The sequence below is a fragment of the Crinia signifera genome, chromosome 1 (assembly GCF_055691185.1).
Source record: "Crinia signifera chromosome 1, ASM5569118v1, whole genome shotgun sequence".
NCBI classification, from domain to species: Eukaryota; Metazoa; Chordata; class Amphibia; order Anura; family Myobatrachidae; genus Crinia; species Crinia signifera.
In genome coordinates this window covers 291,259,360-291,275,646 of record NC_139217.1, presented here as the reverse complement: position 1 = coordinate 291,275,646, position 16,287 = coordinate 291,259,360, and the positions used below count along the sequence as shown (strand labels likewise).

Here is a 16,287-nt window from a genome sequence, read left to right as displayed (position 1 = left end):
TACAATGTGTCAGAAGAAAACAATCACAAAATCACTGGGATAAGTAAAAGCAATAAAAAGTTATCCCCACATAAAGTGATACCTGTCAGATTTGAAAAAAAGGGCTCTGTCAGGAAGGCAAAAACAGGCTGCGGCGGTAAGGGGTTAAATTGATTCACTAAGTCCCCGCGGTCTGAATGAGACGCTAGGACTTAATTGTTTTCTTGAATTCTTTTATTATTTGTATTCATAGAATATTTATGTTTCAGCAACATTCTATATTATATATTTGTTATACAGTGTTCCATGTCCAATGTTTGTATTTCTTGACAGTTTTTATACATAGAAACATAGATTTTGACGGCAGATAACAACCACTTGGCCCGTCTAGTCTGCCCCTTTTTAAACATGTTACCGCAAACCATATTTGATCCTTATTTTTTTGGATATCAATATGCTTATCCCAAACATGTTTAAATTGTACTGCTGTATTTGCCTCTACCACCTCTGATGGGAGGCTATTACACTTATCTACTACTCTTTCTGAGAAGTAATTCTTCCTCACATTTCCCCTGAATCTTCCTCCCTCTAGTTTCAGTGCATGTCCTCGTGTTCTGCTGCTCCTCTTCCTGTGAAGAATGTCTCCCACCTGTACCTTGTCAAAACCCTTGATATATTTGAAAGTTTCTATAATATCCCCCCTTTCCCTTCTTTGCTCTAAACTATACATATTAAGATATTTAGTCTTTCCTGGAACATTTTGTGATGTAGGTCATGCACCATTTTAGTTGCCCTTCTTTGTACAGTCTCTAATGTATTTATATCCTTCCAGATATATGCCTCCAGAACTGTACCAATGACCTATACAATTGCATTATTACTTTTTTCTTTCTACTGCTGATACCTCTCCCTATGCAACCAAGCATATGACTTGCCTTCTTCATTGATTTGTTACATTGCCTACCTGCCTTTAAGTCCCCTGAAATAGAGACTCCTAGATCCCGCTCTTCTTCAGTAGTTTCCATTATAGTGCCATTTATACTATATTTAGTCTTTGGATTTTTGAGACCCAAAAATCCAGCCCTGTTACAGTACTGCAATTGGTTCCCCCCCCCCCCCCCCACCCCCATTAGTACCTGGGCCTGATATTTCTCATGATTATGCTGATTACAGGCACCATTTGAAAACAAAATAATATAAAAACTATCATCTTGACCAGCACTTGCTCTATTTAGAGGCGACTTTGCTTATATAAATACATGATTACTACCGTTACATACAGTACATATTTCGGGGTTTATAACAAAAATACAAAGGAGTTATAATATATATTAATATAAACTGTGACTTATGTTTAAGTATTTTGCTGAGTAAACAAGTTAGTTCTATTATATTGTTTAAGTTTTTTTTATATGTTTTTTTTTCCTTTTAAAATCTTTCTTTACTAAATTTCCCATCAACCTGCCTGGATGTCTTTTTTAATGTTGACAGAGATTAAACGTTACAAGGTTACATCTGTCTCTCCAGCCGTTACACTGGCATGCATTTCCCACAACCTCATGCAGGACTGGCATACTGTCAGATAGCATTTGAGAAAGCACTTCCTACATTACTAAACATTTGGCACCTGTGTGATCCCCAATAGCAAGGTGTCAGTTCTATGCAATCCATAAATGGGGAGACAGAGCTTGTTATCTGAACACAGGCTGAGTTACACTGCAGTTCTTGATAAATTGCAATGAGAGAATCAGAATCAAAGGCAATCAAATACCATTGGGTACAGTATGTACACATTATGTATCAGGGTATCAGCAGGATTTAAAACATGCATACAGCTTGATTGATATAAACATAAACATCAATCCTTTCTATGAGAAATGAGCTGTCAGTACACTATAACACCATTTAAAGTTTTGCCAAAGTGTTATATGCAGCTTCTTAGAGAATGCAACCAGTGGTGCCAAGTAGGCTGGGCCGGTACTAGCTACCGGGGACTGGTAACTTTCTGCACATGCTGCTGTGTGCTGGCCTGTGGTGATTCTAGGGAGTGCTGCTACTGGGTGCTACTTTTCTCCCCAATCCCTGCTCTTTTCCTGTGCGAACTGGTGCCATTCAGTATTCAACTCTGAGCTCCTCTGACTCCTCTGACTGTACAGTGACAAACTCATGTAACACGAAGGGCGTTTATGAATGGACCTTTTTTCATTGATTTTAAATGTATTAAGCAGAAAATAAACTAAATAGTACAACAGTTATTTCACACTATGGGAAGGATGTAATGGAATCCGAAATTGCCTGACAAATGGGATGCTGGCTGATACAGGACATCTTTTTAAAGGGGCAATCATTTAAAGGTTTAAATTCCTTCAGACTCCTGCAAGTTCCAGGACCCCTCACACTAACACTTCCAGGCCTATCACCTGGCTTGCTTGCCCAGCATCTGGAGCCCTGTCTCTTGTCTTGGAAAGCATTTTTATAAACAATGGACAAGTGTCTGCAATTAGGCTTGCTTTAGACTTTACTACAGTATACCTAATACCTGGCCAGGATTCAATGCAACCATGTCTTACTGTTCTATACCCCTGCAAGGTTCATGCTGACCCATCACAATATATATATATATATATAGTTAGTGGTTTATATAAATCTATTACTATGTTCTATCCAAGAAAATGTATGTACACCTATTAATATTGCTACACAAATATACTTTTATATTTTTATATGAACTATTTTATTCTTATGAATACATATCTTCCAACTGTCATTCTGACAGTTTGGTGCATGTAGGTAAGCGGCACTTATTTGGCATATGTAAAATGCATTATGGTGTGTGGCATAATGTGTAATAGGTATTACAGTGTGTGATATAACATGTAATGGCAATTACTGCCTATGGCATAATGTGTAATAGGCAATACGGCGGTGTGTGGCATAATATGTATTGGGCATTATGGAGTGTGGCATAATATGTAATAGACATTATGGTGTGTGGTATAATATGTAATGAGCCTTATGGTGTGTGGTATAATGTGTAATAGGAATTATGGATCATGGTATAATGTGTAATGGGCATGTAAATATATGCAGCATGCCTTCGGCACTCTCTATATGATAGTCTAGCTCTAGCTCATTATTAAAAAGTTGGCAAAAATGTACTCTTTGCACGAAATCCTTTGTCCAGGATTGATGGGGTGTTCAAGGGAAATCTTTAGACGCATCTTATTTTTTTAAACATCTTTCTAATAGTGCGTGGGAACCTTCAGTCCTCAGCAATAATGTCAATGAAATACATTGATTCATTGCTAATTGTTTTCTGTATGTGAGATGGTACACATTTATTGGAGGATCAGTGTGTCAGTTAGTACTAATAAATACCTGTCTCGCCTAGCCTATTCATCGGAAATGGGATGTCAAAATCTGAAATATCAGTGAATATAGGACACTGCTAAAATTACAAACAACTTTATTGGCACATAAACTGTATACAGCATTATGTAATTATATGGTTGTAATATTTTCATAACCAAAAATAAAACTGTATGCTTGTAATAAAATGTTTAACTGTGCTTCAGCCAAAGTGATAATTCTATCCTATGAAGTGAACAAAAAGTCTAACTGTTGGCAGGCAAAAGCAAAGGCTCTCTACTTGTAAGGTCTAGGAAATGTAGAAACATGCCAAATTCTCTCTGCAAATAACTATGTTTTATAACAAATTAATTAGATATAATGTAACTAAGATAATGCATTGTTATAGCACATTCGACTCCTGCTGTTTAGATAAACAAGGGCTTGTACATAAATTTGTAGACATACTATAAGCATATTATTAAGTTTGAAAGGGGTTCCATTGGAAACTATTCCGAAAAATCTCTGATTTACATGTAGAAATTTAAAAGAAACAAGCAACTGATTTTTAAAAACTTTGGTCCTATAATGTGTAAAAGACGGGATACGGTCAATGGTTTGACCATAAGATGGTCTACAGTCATTAGGTTGACACTGTTGGGTCAACATACTGGAAGGTCGACAGGGGTCTAGGTTGACAGGGGTGAAGGTCGACAGGGGTCTAGTTCCACATGGGACAAGGTCGACAGGTGTCTAGGTCAACACATGCATTAGGTCGACAGGGGTTAGGTCAACAGACAAAAGGTTGACATGGGTTTTTTGACTGTTTTTTGTGAGCCGACATGTGCTGACTGGTGGTATTTCATGCCCTACCATTCACTAGGATGCGGTGGGAGAATAAAATAGTGTGCCGAGCGTAGCGAGCCATGCGAGGGGACGCGATGCACTTAAAACGGTGTCCATGTTGACTGTGTCGAAATTTGGGTAAAAAAAACTGTCAAAAACTGATGTCGACCTAACACATGTGTTGACCTTGTCCCATGTCGACCTAGACCCCTGTTAACCTTCACCCATGTCGACCTAGACCCATGTCGACCTTCCAGTATGACGACCCAACTGTGTCGACCTAATGACTGTCGACCATCTTATGGTCGACCAAATGATCCCAACCCATAAAAACTGCTATAAACTGTTCCATAGTATATGTGCAAAAAAAGTGGTATGGTCCATAGGAAGGAATCAGGGGGTTGTTTTCATTTTCAACTTGGTTCCTCGGACCGGCAGCAATTTTAAAACATTTTGTTCTGCAAGTTCTGATAATACAATTCTGATTTTAAACCTCCATACTGAAAGCAGGATACAGTTAGCACTTCTGATATTTATATAGGGAGTATGGGCTCGTGGGGATAGGAATAAACAATAATGAGGTTTTATGCCAAACAGAAATCAATATCAGAAAACTCCCATGGAAATAACACCAGAGATCAACCGGTTTCTATGGTTCACATGAATGTGAATATATTGAAGGAAATTGTGTACAATGAGAACATAATTGTGGCCATCCAGTGGCCATCCAGTATTCAACAAACTCCCAAAAATTTTTGGGGGTAGTTTGCCTGTAAGAATCAAGGACATCTTCAAATGTCATTAGTTCCCAGAGCACCCCTCCTTCCTATGTGGAAAAGAGTGATATGATCAGGTCCCTCTACTCCCTTTGACCAGGGCCAGATTTGTGACAAGGCCTGTGAGGCACGGGCCTAGGGGCGGCACCAATTAGGGGTGGCACAGCAGGCTGACAGTCACAAGTGACCTATTCAGGAAGCAGCATGGCCGACCCGAGTGGTTCAGCGGCGAGCGATGAGCCATGATTCATGTCAGCGGCGCCGCTCATCACTCACTGCTGCCTGTTCTCTCTGTCATACACATTACATCCCCATCAGTCCCGCATCGCTTCTGTAAGGCTCGTCCATTGACTGTCTCAGGCTCAAATGTATAGATCTCTAAAAGTCTGCCTTTTGGGGCCGAAACAAATTGCAAAAGTTATGACATAACTTAATAATGATATGATATGTTAACATGGGGGGGGGGGGCAGCTAAAAATGTTGTGCTTAGGGGCGGCCTGACCCTTAAATTCGCCCCCTGCCTTTGACTTTCCACTAAAAAGATACAGTAAAACAAATATTGACTTCATGAGCTAACTTACTACAGTAAATAATTATACTGTAAATACAAATTAAATGTGTTTGTATACTCAATAATAATAACACGGGGACATTTACTACGATGTGTATTTTTCTTCACATGTGATGTTGCCATGGGCAACCAATCAGAATCTACTTCTTTTTTATTTGGCACCCTCTAGAAGGTAGTAGACAGGATCTGATTGGTTGTCCATGGTAACATCACATGTGAAGTAGAATACACATCTTAGTAAATTTCCCCTAGAGTGTTCAAATAAAAAAAATATGTTTCAAAGATAAAAAAAAAAAAAAAAGCCACATATACAGCTGTTTTTATATATATATATATATATATATATATATATATATATATATATATATATATATATATATATATAGTTTGAATAGCCGGCACTCCTCTGCTTGCAATGTGTGATGAGCGCCCGGTGCCTTCCCAAGCTCTAGCCCGGCAGGGTTGGCAAATATAAACTGGTAAACTGGCGGCACTCAGATGACTTGAAATAACAGGAGACCACACAGGTTCAAGATCTTTCGAGATTAAATCTGGTATTTCGTTCGTTATTTACGCAGTTTCACTTCACCACTTTATCGTGGTGAAGTGTACCTGATTTTCTCCTGAATTTACCATTGCCGGTGCGACTTGCGGGGATAAGCTTCCTCCCATAACGAATGTTGAGATCCCGGCCGGCGGCATCTTCTGCACATGCGCCGGATACCTTGGTCTCGCATTGTGTACCCGGTGCACATGCATGCGCCGGGTAATGTTCGCCGGGGGTGCTGTGTACCCGGCGCATGCGCAGTTTGAATTTGCAGACTCCGGAGACCAGAAAGCGGTGAAGAACAAAGCAGGAGAGACCCGCAGTGCCAGATAATTCTGACGATGTGCACATACGAAAAACAGAGGAGCGCGCGGCCATCCAGCAACTTAATAAATAGGGTATATTAGGCAGGCGCCCAGTTAGATAACGTATATAGCGTTATCCCTCCTTCCCCGTAGCGCCGCCGTTACAGCACCCGCACAGCGGGTTTGATAGATGAGGGGAAGTGCTATCCCCTGCTTTAGCGCACCGGGATAGCGCATATGCCCCATAGCGCTGTTTGATAAATCTACCCGAGTGTTCTATAAGGTATACTTAAGAAGGATTTCCCAATGTTTACAAATTGTGTTCTCATGTTCATACCACTTTTCCACACCAGTGGAACCCATGCACATGCGTTCGCACATGCGTTCGCAGCCGTGCACAGTGGTGGGGAAGAATGGGGAGGGTGCATTCCACGGAGCAGCATTAACCTGGGCTCTGAACACTCGCAGCCCAGCGAGCAGGTGAATTGGGCCCCTCATCCCTTTAAAGGATGGGTCCTCAAACTGCAGCCCTCCAGATGTGGTGAAACTACAAATCCCAGTATGCCTTGCCACAGTTTTCCTATAAATGAGTGTTAAAACTGTGGCAAGTCATGCTGGGAATTGTAGTTTCACAACATCTGGAGGGCCGCAGTTCGAGGACCCATGCTTTAAAGGAAATGTATTCATTTGTAGAATACACATGGAAGTTCTGAAAAATATATAACCATTGAACCATTCAACAATGCAAAAGGTAGCAAAAAAAAAACTTTACCTATATAATCTCCTGTGGGACTCAAAAGCATTTTTCATACAGGGAAAACATTTGGAAAATCACTGTAGTTATCTGACTTTAGACCTTCATTTGCCAAATATTGTAGATTATAAACATATGGTATATAATATGGGTGCTCTAACAGGGCCGTAACTAGGGGGGGGGGTAGGGGGTCACGCGCACCGGGTGCTGGAGGGCGCTAGTGTGAGGTCCCGGGGATGTGCAGCGGGGGTCCAGGGACTGGTGGGTTAACACTGGCTCCTACCGGGGTCCCGGGGACGGGCAGCAGGGGTCCGGGGACTGGTGTGTTAACTCCAGCTCCTACTAGCGCTGCCGGGCGATGGGCGGGAAGCAGGTTTTGAAAAGACTTGCCGGACGCTGATTGGCTGAATTCAGCCAATCAGCGTCCGGCAAGTCTTTTCAAAGTCATCAGCGCTTCCCGCCGCCAGGCAGATAGCGCTAGGAGATGGAGTGAGTGAAGGCTGCCGCTACACCAGTCCCTGGACCCCTGGACGCTGCCTATCCCCGCTGGCTGCACACAGGTATGTTGGCAGCGGGGGTCCAGGGACTGGTGTAGCGGCAGCTTTCACATACACAGCCGCTCACTATTTGCCTGGCGGCGGGAAGCGCTGATGATTTTGAAAAGACTTGCCGGACGCTGATTGGCTGAATTCAGCCAATCAGCGTCCGGCAAGTCTTCAAAATCTGCTTCCCGCCCACCGCCCGGCAGCGCTAGGAGCCGGAGTTAACCTTCTCCAGTCCCCGGACCCCCGCTGCCTGTCCCCAAGGCAGTAATTTGGTGTTTTGTTTTTTTTTGGGGGGGGGGGGGGGGGCGCGACCAAGTAAATGCCGACACCTAGTTTCGGCCCTGGCTTTAATAAATATATCACTTTTCATTTCACAGTGGGCTTATAATGCTATGCATCCTCTTTTTAAGAAGGGTAAGTTTGAGTGCAGGTGCATACATTTATACCAGGCGCCGGGAGACCAAATACAGATGTAGCCATGTGCGACTCCTGTGGTGATTGGCTCAATCGTGTCTCCATGCGTATGTGATTGAGTTGGTCCCGCAGGTGAAAGAAACGCATTGAGCATGGAGAACGCTGATGCTGCTGTACTAAATATAGGGAAACCTTGAGTAGGTGCGCAATAAAGATGAAAGTGCAGCTAGACTTATAGTGCATTAGTGTGCATCCACATAAACACTTAAAACAGATCAATTAAAGTAAAATAATACTTAAAAGGAGAAGCACTCTTATCATCCACATGTTTAGAAACACCATAGGTGAATACAAAATAATGAAAAATCATCAGAAAAGGCAACTGCTGTAAGTCCCTTTTAAATTCATGTATTACCGTCGCACAAATTTAGTGCTCCTTATTAATAGATGGAAATTCCCTTGAACATTTAATAACAATTTGCACTTACAATGCAATAATGTAATGAATTTAATCTCCTCAGTGGCAATGCAGTAAGCCATTTGGTCATCCCATTTGGAATCCCAGATGTTATAAACCAGCATATGGTTTCCACATCTCTGCCAGAGGGGGAACCGGAAATTTGTCACTTGCGAGGAGTTCTAATAATAGAGCTCAATTGAGTCCTTCATCAGAAGCATGGATTATTGTAAGTGCAAATTATTATGAAATGGTCATCATTTACTAAAGAATTACTGCACTATTTTGTCTTTATGTAGCTCTACTACCCAGTCCGCTAAATGTAGGCTTAAGGCAGGAGTGGGGAACCTCCTGGCCACGGGCCGTAAACGGACCCCATAGCCAATGTGACTGGCCCACCCACCTGCCCGACGGTTTGGAAGGGTGTGTTCTTGCGAGAGGCCGGGAGATCTCACAAGAAGTGTCTTAATCAGCGGCAGCCAGAACATGGGACGGGAGCGTGGAACGGGTGAAGCTGCCAGCCGGTGCGCAGAACTTTAGTAAGTGCCTAATGTAGATATGGCCCCCAAACAATTTTACATATTAGAAATGGCCCTTGGAACAAAAAAGGTTCCCCACCCCTGGCTTAAGGGAAGGGAGACACTTATTTTCACAGCTTTGAACAACAAGGGAATCGTCTCCCCGCAATGAAGATTGTATTTTCGTGGTGGTGATACTTTAATTAAAAGAAGACTTATTTACCTTTTATGGTAATTATAATTTTTTTGTAGTCATGTTTTTAAACATGAGGATGTGAAGAGCGCTGCTACTGTACTGTAACATATTCCACACCTCTCGGCTCAAGTCCCTGACAAAGGGGCTATTTATGTATGTGTGGCACCCCAGAACTGGGATACCCCTTTTCTGTGCCCCTGGATAAACATTGGTGGCCAGTGCTGCCCTTTTCAAATATGGTGGCCTGTTACACGGGCCTCCGGGGGTTGCTAGGCAACCACCCCGCAGCTAAACTTCTTATCTTACGGGATGAGGGACCCAGTGCCTACCTGGACTCCCTGCAACCGAAGGGCCTTTCTCATTGGTGGCTCAGTGGGCGCCCACTCACAGGGGCGTCCCTACCTGTTGCTGGGCAGAAAAAGTTGTTGGAAGCCTGAGAGGAGGAGCGTGCTGGGCGCCAAGCAGAGTGTCCCGAGAGTAAGGAGTAAGCAGGGCATTACGCTGGGCGTGCTGAGGAGAGAAGGGAAGAGTGGAGCGGAGGTAGGAGAGCAGCCGGAGGGAGACCTCAGCAGCAGCTCCCGGCGGTAATTGACTGCGGGGACAAGCAGCGGCAGAGGACGGCTGAAGAGCTGCTGATGGCAGAGTGACCAGGCGCACCAGCGGAGAGAGGGAACAGCGGCACCCCGCGCCCACAGACCGGTGCAGAGGCGGTGATTGACAGGAGCCGCCTGGGACCAGAGAGGGAGAGAGTGAGCACCCGCATAGCTGCCTTTAACACTTGGAGTCCAGCGGTGACCCCCGGCAGTCGTGTAGAGAAGGTGTGCGACACCCCACAGAACTAAGGCCAGCATCAGTGATCGGTGACTGGCAGGAGCCGGCAACGGAACCAGAGACTCGGGTACCTTGACACTACCCCACTTACGCTTACCACTTACGCTTGCCACCCAGCATTGCTACAGGCCTGTTAACCACATTGACACCACCGCACCCAGCCGCCATCTTAGGCCAGACTACCAGCCGTTTGTGCCAGGCTGCCTTCACCTCCCCCATATTGGCAGTACTCCCCCACAACAGCAGCCCTAGGGAAAGGGCTCTCTATCTAAACAACCAGCTGCAACTACCCCCTGTTAGCCCCAGTGACTTGGTGCAGAAAACACTGAATCTCTATTTGTTGTGTTGGACCACAGTGATACAGGTATAGCCTAAGGAGACCTTCCCTTTTGGGAATGGTCTTAAGTACCGGCGCAGGACACCAGTACCTCGGATTACAAATCATGCATTCGTTTTATTACAAGTACGGTGCACCTAGGCCCAAACGGGTACCTTGTGCTATAGTAGAACTGCGCAGTTCAGGGACTTCTTCTCTTCAGCCTGGGCACTTATGGTTATTTATACAAGGTTTAAATTGCTGCATACTATTGTCATTCACTTGAAAGCTATTGCATGTCTCTTGGATGGTTTGAATTGTTTATACTGTAGTCTAATTGCATAGTGATATTGGTGACGCAGCATACCGTGTGAATTGCGGCCTGCAGGTGTTACAGGTGGCCCCATCGCGCACGATATCCTCTTTAAAGAATATTATAATTCTTTTGTCATTCGTTGCAATTGTTGTGTGAATTAGTTCATTATTTTGTGCGCAGCATATTGTGTGAGGTGCGGCCCACAGTGACCCAATTGCACACAATATCATAATATTATTTAGACCTTTATTCATAAAACTGTCCATTGTCATTATTGTTTTTGCATTGCCTAATGCCTTTCGTAGTGGTGATCTGTGATTTCTTCTGCTGTATAATAAATTATTTTGATCACCGTCCTCACGTGTGGTAAACATTCTGTGTAGTTGTTTTGGGGTATTGTCTTCCCGGGGTCCCTTTGTCCCTCCGCCCTCTGAATTTTACGCGGATGAAGCAGACAGGTCACAGCCAAGCAGTGTCGAGAAGAGAACGGGAACACCAGGTAACGGTTACACACCTGCACGCAGTCTGACATCATCACATATGTATTACAAGCTATTATATAGCGCACACATATTCTACATTGCATTACAGAGAATATTTGAACATTCACATCAGTTCCTGCCCCAGTGGAGCTTACAATCTATATCCCTACCACACACACACACACACACACACACACACACACACACACACACACACACACACACACACGCATATTCTAGGGTTACTCATTGTTGGCAATTAACCTAACAGTATATTTTCAATTGAGGGAGGAAACAAGATTGCCCTGGAGGAAACTGGCTCAAGCTGCTTGGGGGAATGTACACTCTCCGCACAGTTAGAGCCATGGTGGGAATTGAACCTACAGTATGACCTCAGTGCTGTGAGGCAGTAATGCTAATCATTAAAACATCTGTGCTGCCCATCAAGGGGGCTTAGAAGCAAGGACAGCCATCAGCAGTGACTGCAGAAAACCCCTTATGAAATGTGTGAAGAGAGACAGTGACATAACTAGGTCTCCACAGTCCTAGCAGTGGCGGGGGCGGCAACACACGTGGACGCACGTGGACCAGAGCCGGTGCTAGCTGCTCAACAATGTATGTGAAGCAGGAAGGCCCTCTCCCTGCTCTGCTCCCTTGCTTAGATGAGGTGCCACTGCCCGGCTGCCAGCTGCCACAGCCTGCACCTGTCTGTGACAGGCAGCGGGGCCAGCTTCATGATGATATCACTCTCTGCTCCCATTACTACACTTGATTTATATAGACTGGGGCAGACTTTACAATCAACCTAAAATCCACAGTAAAGCACATTACAGTGAGGCTTAGATTGATTATAAAGTCTGCAGCAGTCTGAGGGCGGGATTCTCTAAAATCCGCAGCCCAGTATCGCCGGCATTCGCATTTCTAATGACCTCATATTCTCTAAAATATGCGGTCATTAACGCAAGGGACAGTTCTTGCGGTAAGAGCTGTCCCTTGCGATGCGGTGCCGTTGCTGTACTTCCGGGTCTATGACGCATGACGTCTATGCCGGCCGTGGGGCATGCTGGGAGGGATCCTTGACGGATCCCTCACACAGCGCTGCGGTAAGAAGCCCATAGGCTTCTGCAGGGGATCGCCAGCTTTTTCTGGCGATTCCCTCCGCAGCGCTGACACTGCGAAGGGGGATTAGAGAATACAGAAATGCGGTAAAAACCCCGATAACGGGGTTTTTACCGCATTTCTGTGATAGAGAATCTCGCACTGAGTGAGTTGAGTGCTGAAAGAAGCACATGAACCCTGCTGTGTCCGGACACGTGCTCCTGGAGCATGCCTGCCACCCACCATTAACATCAGGAGAACCTGGCACTCTGACTCCTATCCTGTGTCAGGTCTGAAACGCCTCTAAGTTGTATGTTTAGTGGGGGAACAGGCACATTAGGGATATTTGTGATGGTGGCACAGGAGGGATAACTGTGATATGAGGGATAATTTTGATGAGGGAACAGGAAGGATATGTACAGCATACAAAATATAATTAATGTATGGGAGGGGGGGTCATCAGAATTGTTTTTGCCAGGGTGTGTGTGTGGGGGGGGGGGGGGGTGTGCCACTGAAGAGAGATCTGTCCTTCTGTCCTTTCTCATCAGCCCCCTTGCTCCTTGGTGCCCCTCTGACAGCTGGTGCCTGGAGTGAGTTAAACCACTGTTCAGGTGAGATTTGCAGGTGTATAGCATAATCTATCAGATCATTATAGTCCTCCCCCACATAATGGGGACAAATACAGGGTGACAACTTTCACTGGTTAATATGGTAAGACCTGGGATGGTTGTCTAATTTGTAAGTCTCTTAAACATTGTAGGAGAATAGGCAAGTATGTTCATACCTGTGACTCAGGACTCCTGCCCCCCTCGCTCATGTGAATAGCATCTATTCACTGCTGCTCTGCAGAAGCGATTGACAGGTGGTCTTCCAACTGCAGAGCAGCGAGTGACAGGTGGCCCCCGGCAAACAGGACATAGCTGGCCGTGGATTGGACAGCAGTACAGTATACAAAAAATTGAAAATCAGTACAATTGGGAGGCATGTATTTGCTTGCAAAGCACCTTATGAACTAGCATTAATAGTGGTATATGTTCCCATACAAGGTTTTTGAGGTGAGTAAGTAGTTTTCATGATTTTACCTGGGTCAAACTGAATGAGTCTTGATGGACTTGCAGAAAAATCTTTCCCATCCACAGCACTTATTCCATTCACCTTAAAAAAAGGATAAAACATGATATACTAATAATGAAGAAATAATAATGTATATACAATATATTGCAGAGGTTTGTGCCGCTCTGTTCAAGTTGCATGTTTCTTTGAGTCTCTAAGGGAAGAAAAGATTACACGGCCTCTGCAGGATACAACTGTATAATTTAAAATATTTCTGCATAAATACTATTAATTTTTTTCCTACAGATTTAAAAATAACAAAAGTGAAAATGTTATGTACAGACATTTGGGCACCTGTCACTCAGTAATTAGTAATATTTCATTTGTCAATAATCCCAGCGTCCACATGTTTCTGGTCGCCAGCTGAAATCTTTATATTCTTGCTTTAGGCATTTGTTTCCACTGATCTCTGAACACTTGTAGTTAAGGAATAAACTTAGGTCTTTCTTGCATGATCTGCGTGTTTAAGATCTCCCCACAGTGTCTCAGTAGAATTCAAATCTTTTATTACTTTAAAGGTGCCCATACACGTACCAATTACCCAGTACTTTTTGTGCTAAAATAGCATCGCATCCCATGCACAACGATGCTATTTTAGCACAAAAAGTACCGGGTAATTGGTACGTGTATGGGCACCTTAAGTTTGTTATGGTGATTTTTCAAGTTTGTTTTTGGATTGTTGTATACGATATCGTTGATGATAGAATGGTACACTCAGTATGGTTAAAGATGCATGCTCCTGCACATTGTTATTGACCCCTACCCCCTTCATCTGTGCTGCATGCCCAATGTTGACAAAGAGGCATGCTATCTGCAAGGGTGCGGAAAGTTACAGAACGATATCGTCAATGATATTTTTCAGTATGTACACACTAGTTCGCCCGTAGCACAGCCGATATCGTTACCAATACTGGCGATGACAAAAATCAAATAGTGTGTATGAGGCTTAACCTATTTTCATCTTAATATCTCTAGTGACTGGCATATCCGCTTTGATAGTACAGTAGGTAGGAATTTATGATGTGCTACATCAGACAATATTTCCCCTGCCACTGGTTGCCACACAGTCACAGCCCAAAGCGTAATACACTCACATCAATCCGTAACAGCTCACGCGGTGGTCTTTTCTTTAAATGCCCTCTTGTGAACATCTGGTTATATCTGGATAATCCATGCACTGTCTGGAGTGCCTCTAGGCCACTAGTGATCAAAAGCCCTTACTGGAATATTAACATGTAAAGGATTGGCTCTAGACCAGTGGTCAGGGAACTCGGTCCTCATTACCCCACACAGTGCATGTTTTGTTGGTAACCCAGCAGGTGCACAGGTGTACTAATTACTCACAGACACATTTTATAAGGTCCGCAGGTGGAGTTAATTATTTCACTTGTGATTCTGTGAGGAGACCTACAAAACATGCACTGTGTGGGGTAATGAGGCCCGAGTTCCCTGACCACTGCTCTAGACCTGGGGTAGCCAACCCTAGTCCTCGAGAGCTACCAACAGTGCATGTTTTGCAGGTCTCCTCACAGAATCACAAGTGAGCTAATTAGCTCCATCTGTGTATATTTTAAAATGTGTCAGTGATTAATGAGTGCAGCTGTGCAGCAGCTAGGTTGTCTGGAAAATGTGAACTGTTGGTAGTTCTCGAGGGCTAGGGTTGGCTACCACTGCTCTAGACCATCAAGCCATGATCTGAGACTCGAGAGGCGCCAATTGGAGCCACACAAAAGACAAGGCCTTGATATGAGCCACCAGTCTTCTCAGAAACTGCATAAAAGGAGAATAGACACCTGACTCTGACAAAACAGAGTTTTTATCTAAAACCGAAGAGCTAAAATCTTGGTCCACAAAAGAAACACCTTCTGTCTCTTGTTTCTCAAGGAGAAGGCCCAGAAAAAACACTTAGAATTAGGGTAGCAAAAAAGAAATCTGGAGGGACAACCCGACGGCTAACCATTCACAAGGCAGGGTTAGGGTGACTCGCAAGGATGCAAATTCGCATCCGAGCAATTCAACCAGAATAAGGACCATAGTGTAGCAATCCAGGTGCCACCCAGGGTGTTTGCAGAAAAGGATACAGATGTTCCGTTTCCCCAGGCCAAAACGACTTGGGTTTAGGACTAAGAGAAATACTGGAGAATCCCATCCATGTAGGTCCTGTCCAGGTGTTGGAGCAAGTACTTCCAGTAATAAGGCACACATGTGTTACACTCTCTTAAAGATTGTTAGTGCAAGGGCTCAGGGCTCTTGATGCCAGCAAGTGACCAGGCGATAGAGGGTGGTGGGCCAGTGGGCTAGAGACAGGAAGCCAGTACGCCAGGAAGCCTAGCGGCTGCAGGAGCCATCAAAGCTGTGACACAGACTCCACAGACTTTGCAAACTTCCTCTGGTCTGGTGGAAGGTCATTTGTTACAATAGAAACAAAGAAACAGAATTTGATGGCAGATAAGAGCCATTCGCCATCCTTATACCAATCCCATGTTTAAATGTTCTTCTGTCTTAGTCTCTATCACCTCTGATGGGAGAATATTCCACTTGTCCACTACCCTCCCTCCAGTTTCAGTGCATGTCATCGTGTTCTAATACTTCTCTTAATTTGAAGAATGCTTCCCTCCTGGACATTCTTACAACCCTTTATATATTTGAAAGTTTCAATCATTTCCCCCTTTCCGTTCTCTGCTCCAAACTATACCTATTAAGATTTTTTTTAGTCTTTCTGTGTATGTTTTGTGATGTAGACCATGCACCATTTTAGTTTCCCTTCTTTGTACCATCTGTAATGTATTTATATCCTTCTGGAAATATGGCCTCCAGAACTGGATACAGTATTGTAGATGCAGGGCCACCAAGAGGTATGCCGGGCCTGCTAACA

General features: G+C 44.0%; 1 protein-coding gene across 4 annotated transcripts in view; it reads right to left on the bottom strand.

Annotated features, from left to right (window-relative positions):
* The window catches only part of FREM1 (FRAS1 related extracellular matrix 1), a 232,723-nt gene that overhangs the window by 46,817 nt on the left and 169,619 nt on the right, over positions 1-16,287 (bottom strand). For all 4 annotated transcript variants that reach the window (XM_083185856.1, XM_083185865.1, XM_083185875.1 and 1 more), the window contains one exon: positions 13,382-13,454. In XM_083185856.1, coding sequence (XP_083041982.1) covers positions 13,382-13,454 — 73 coding nt within the window. The remainder of the gene's footprint in view (positions 1-13,381; positions 13,455-16,287) is intronic.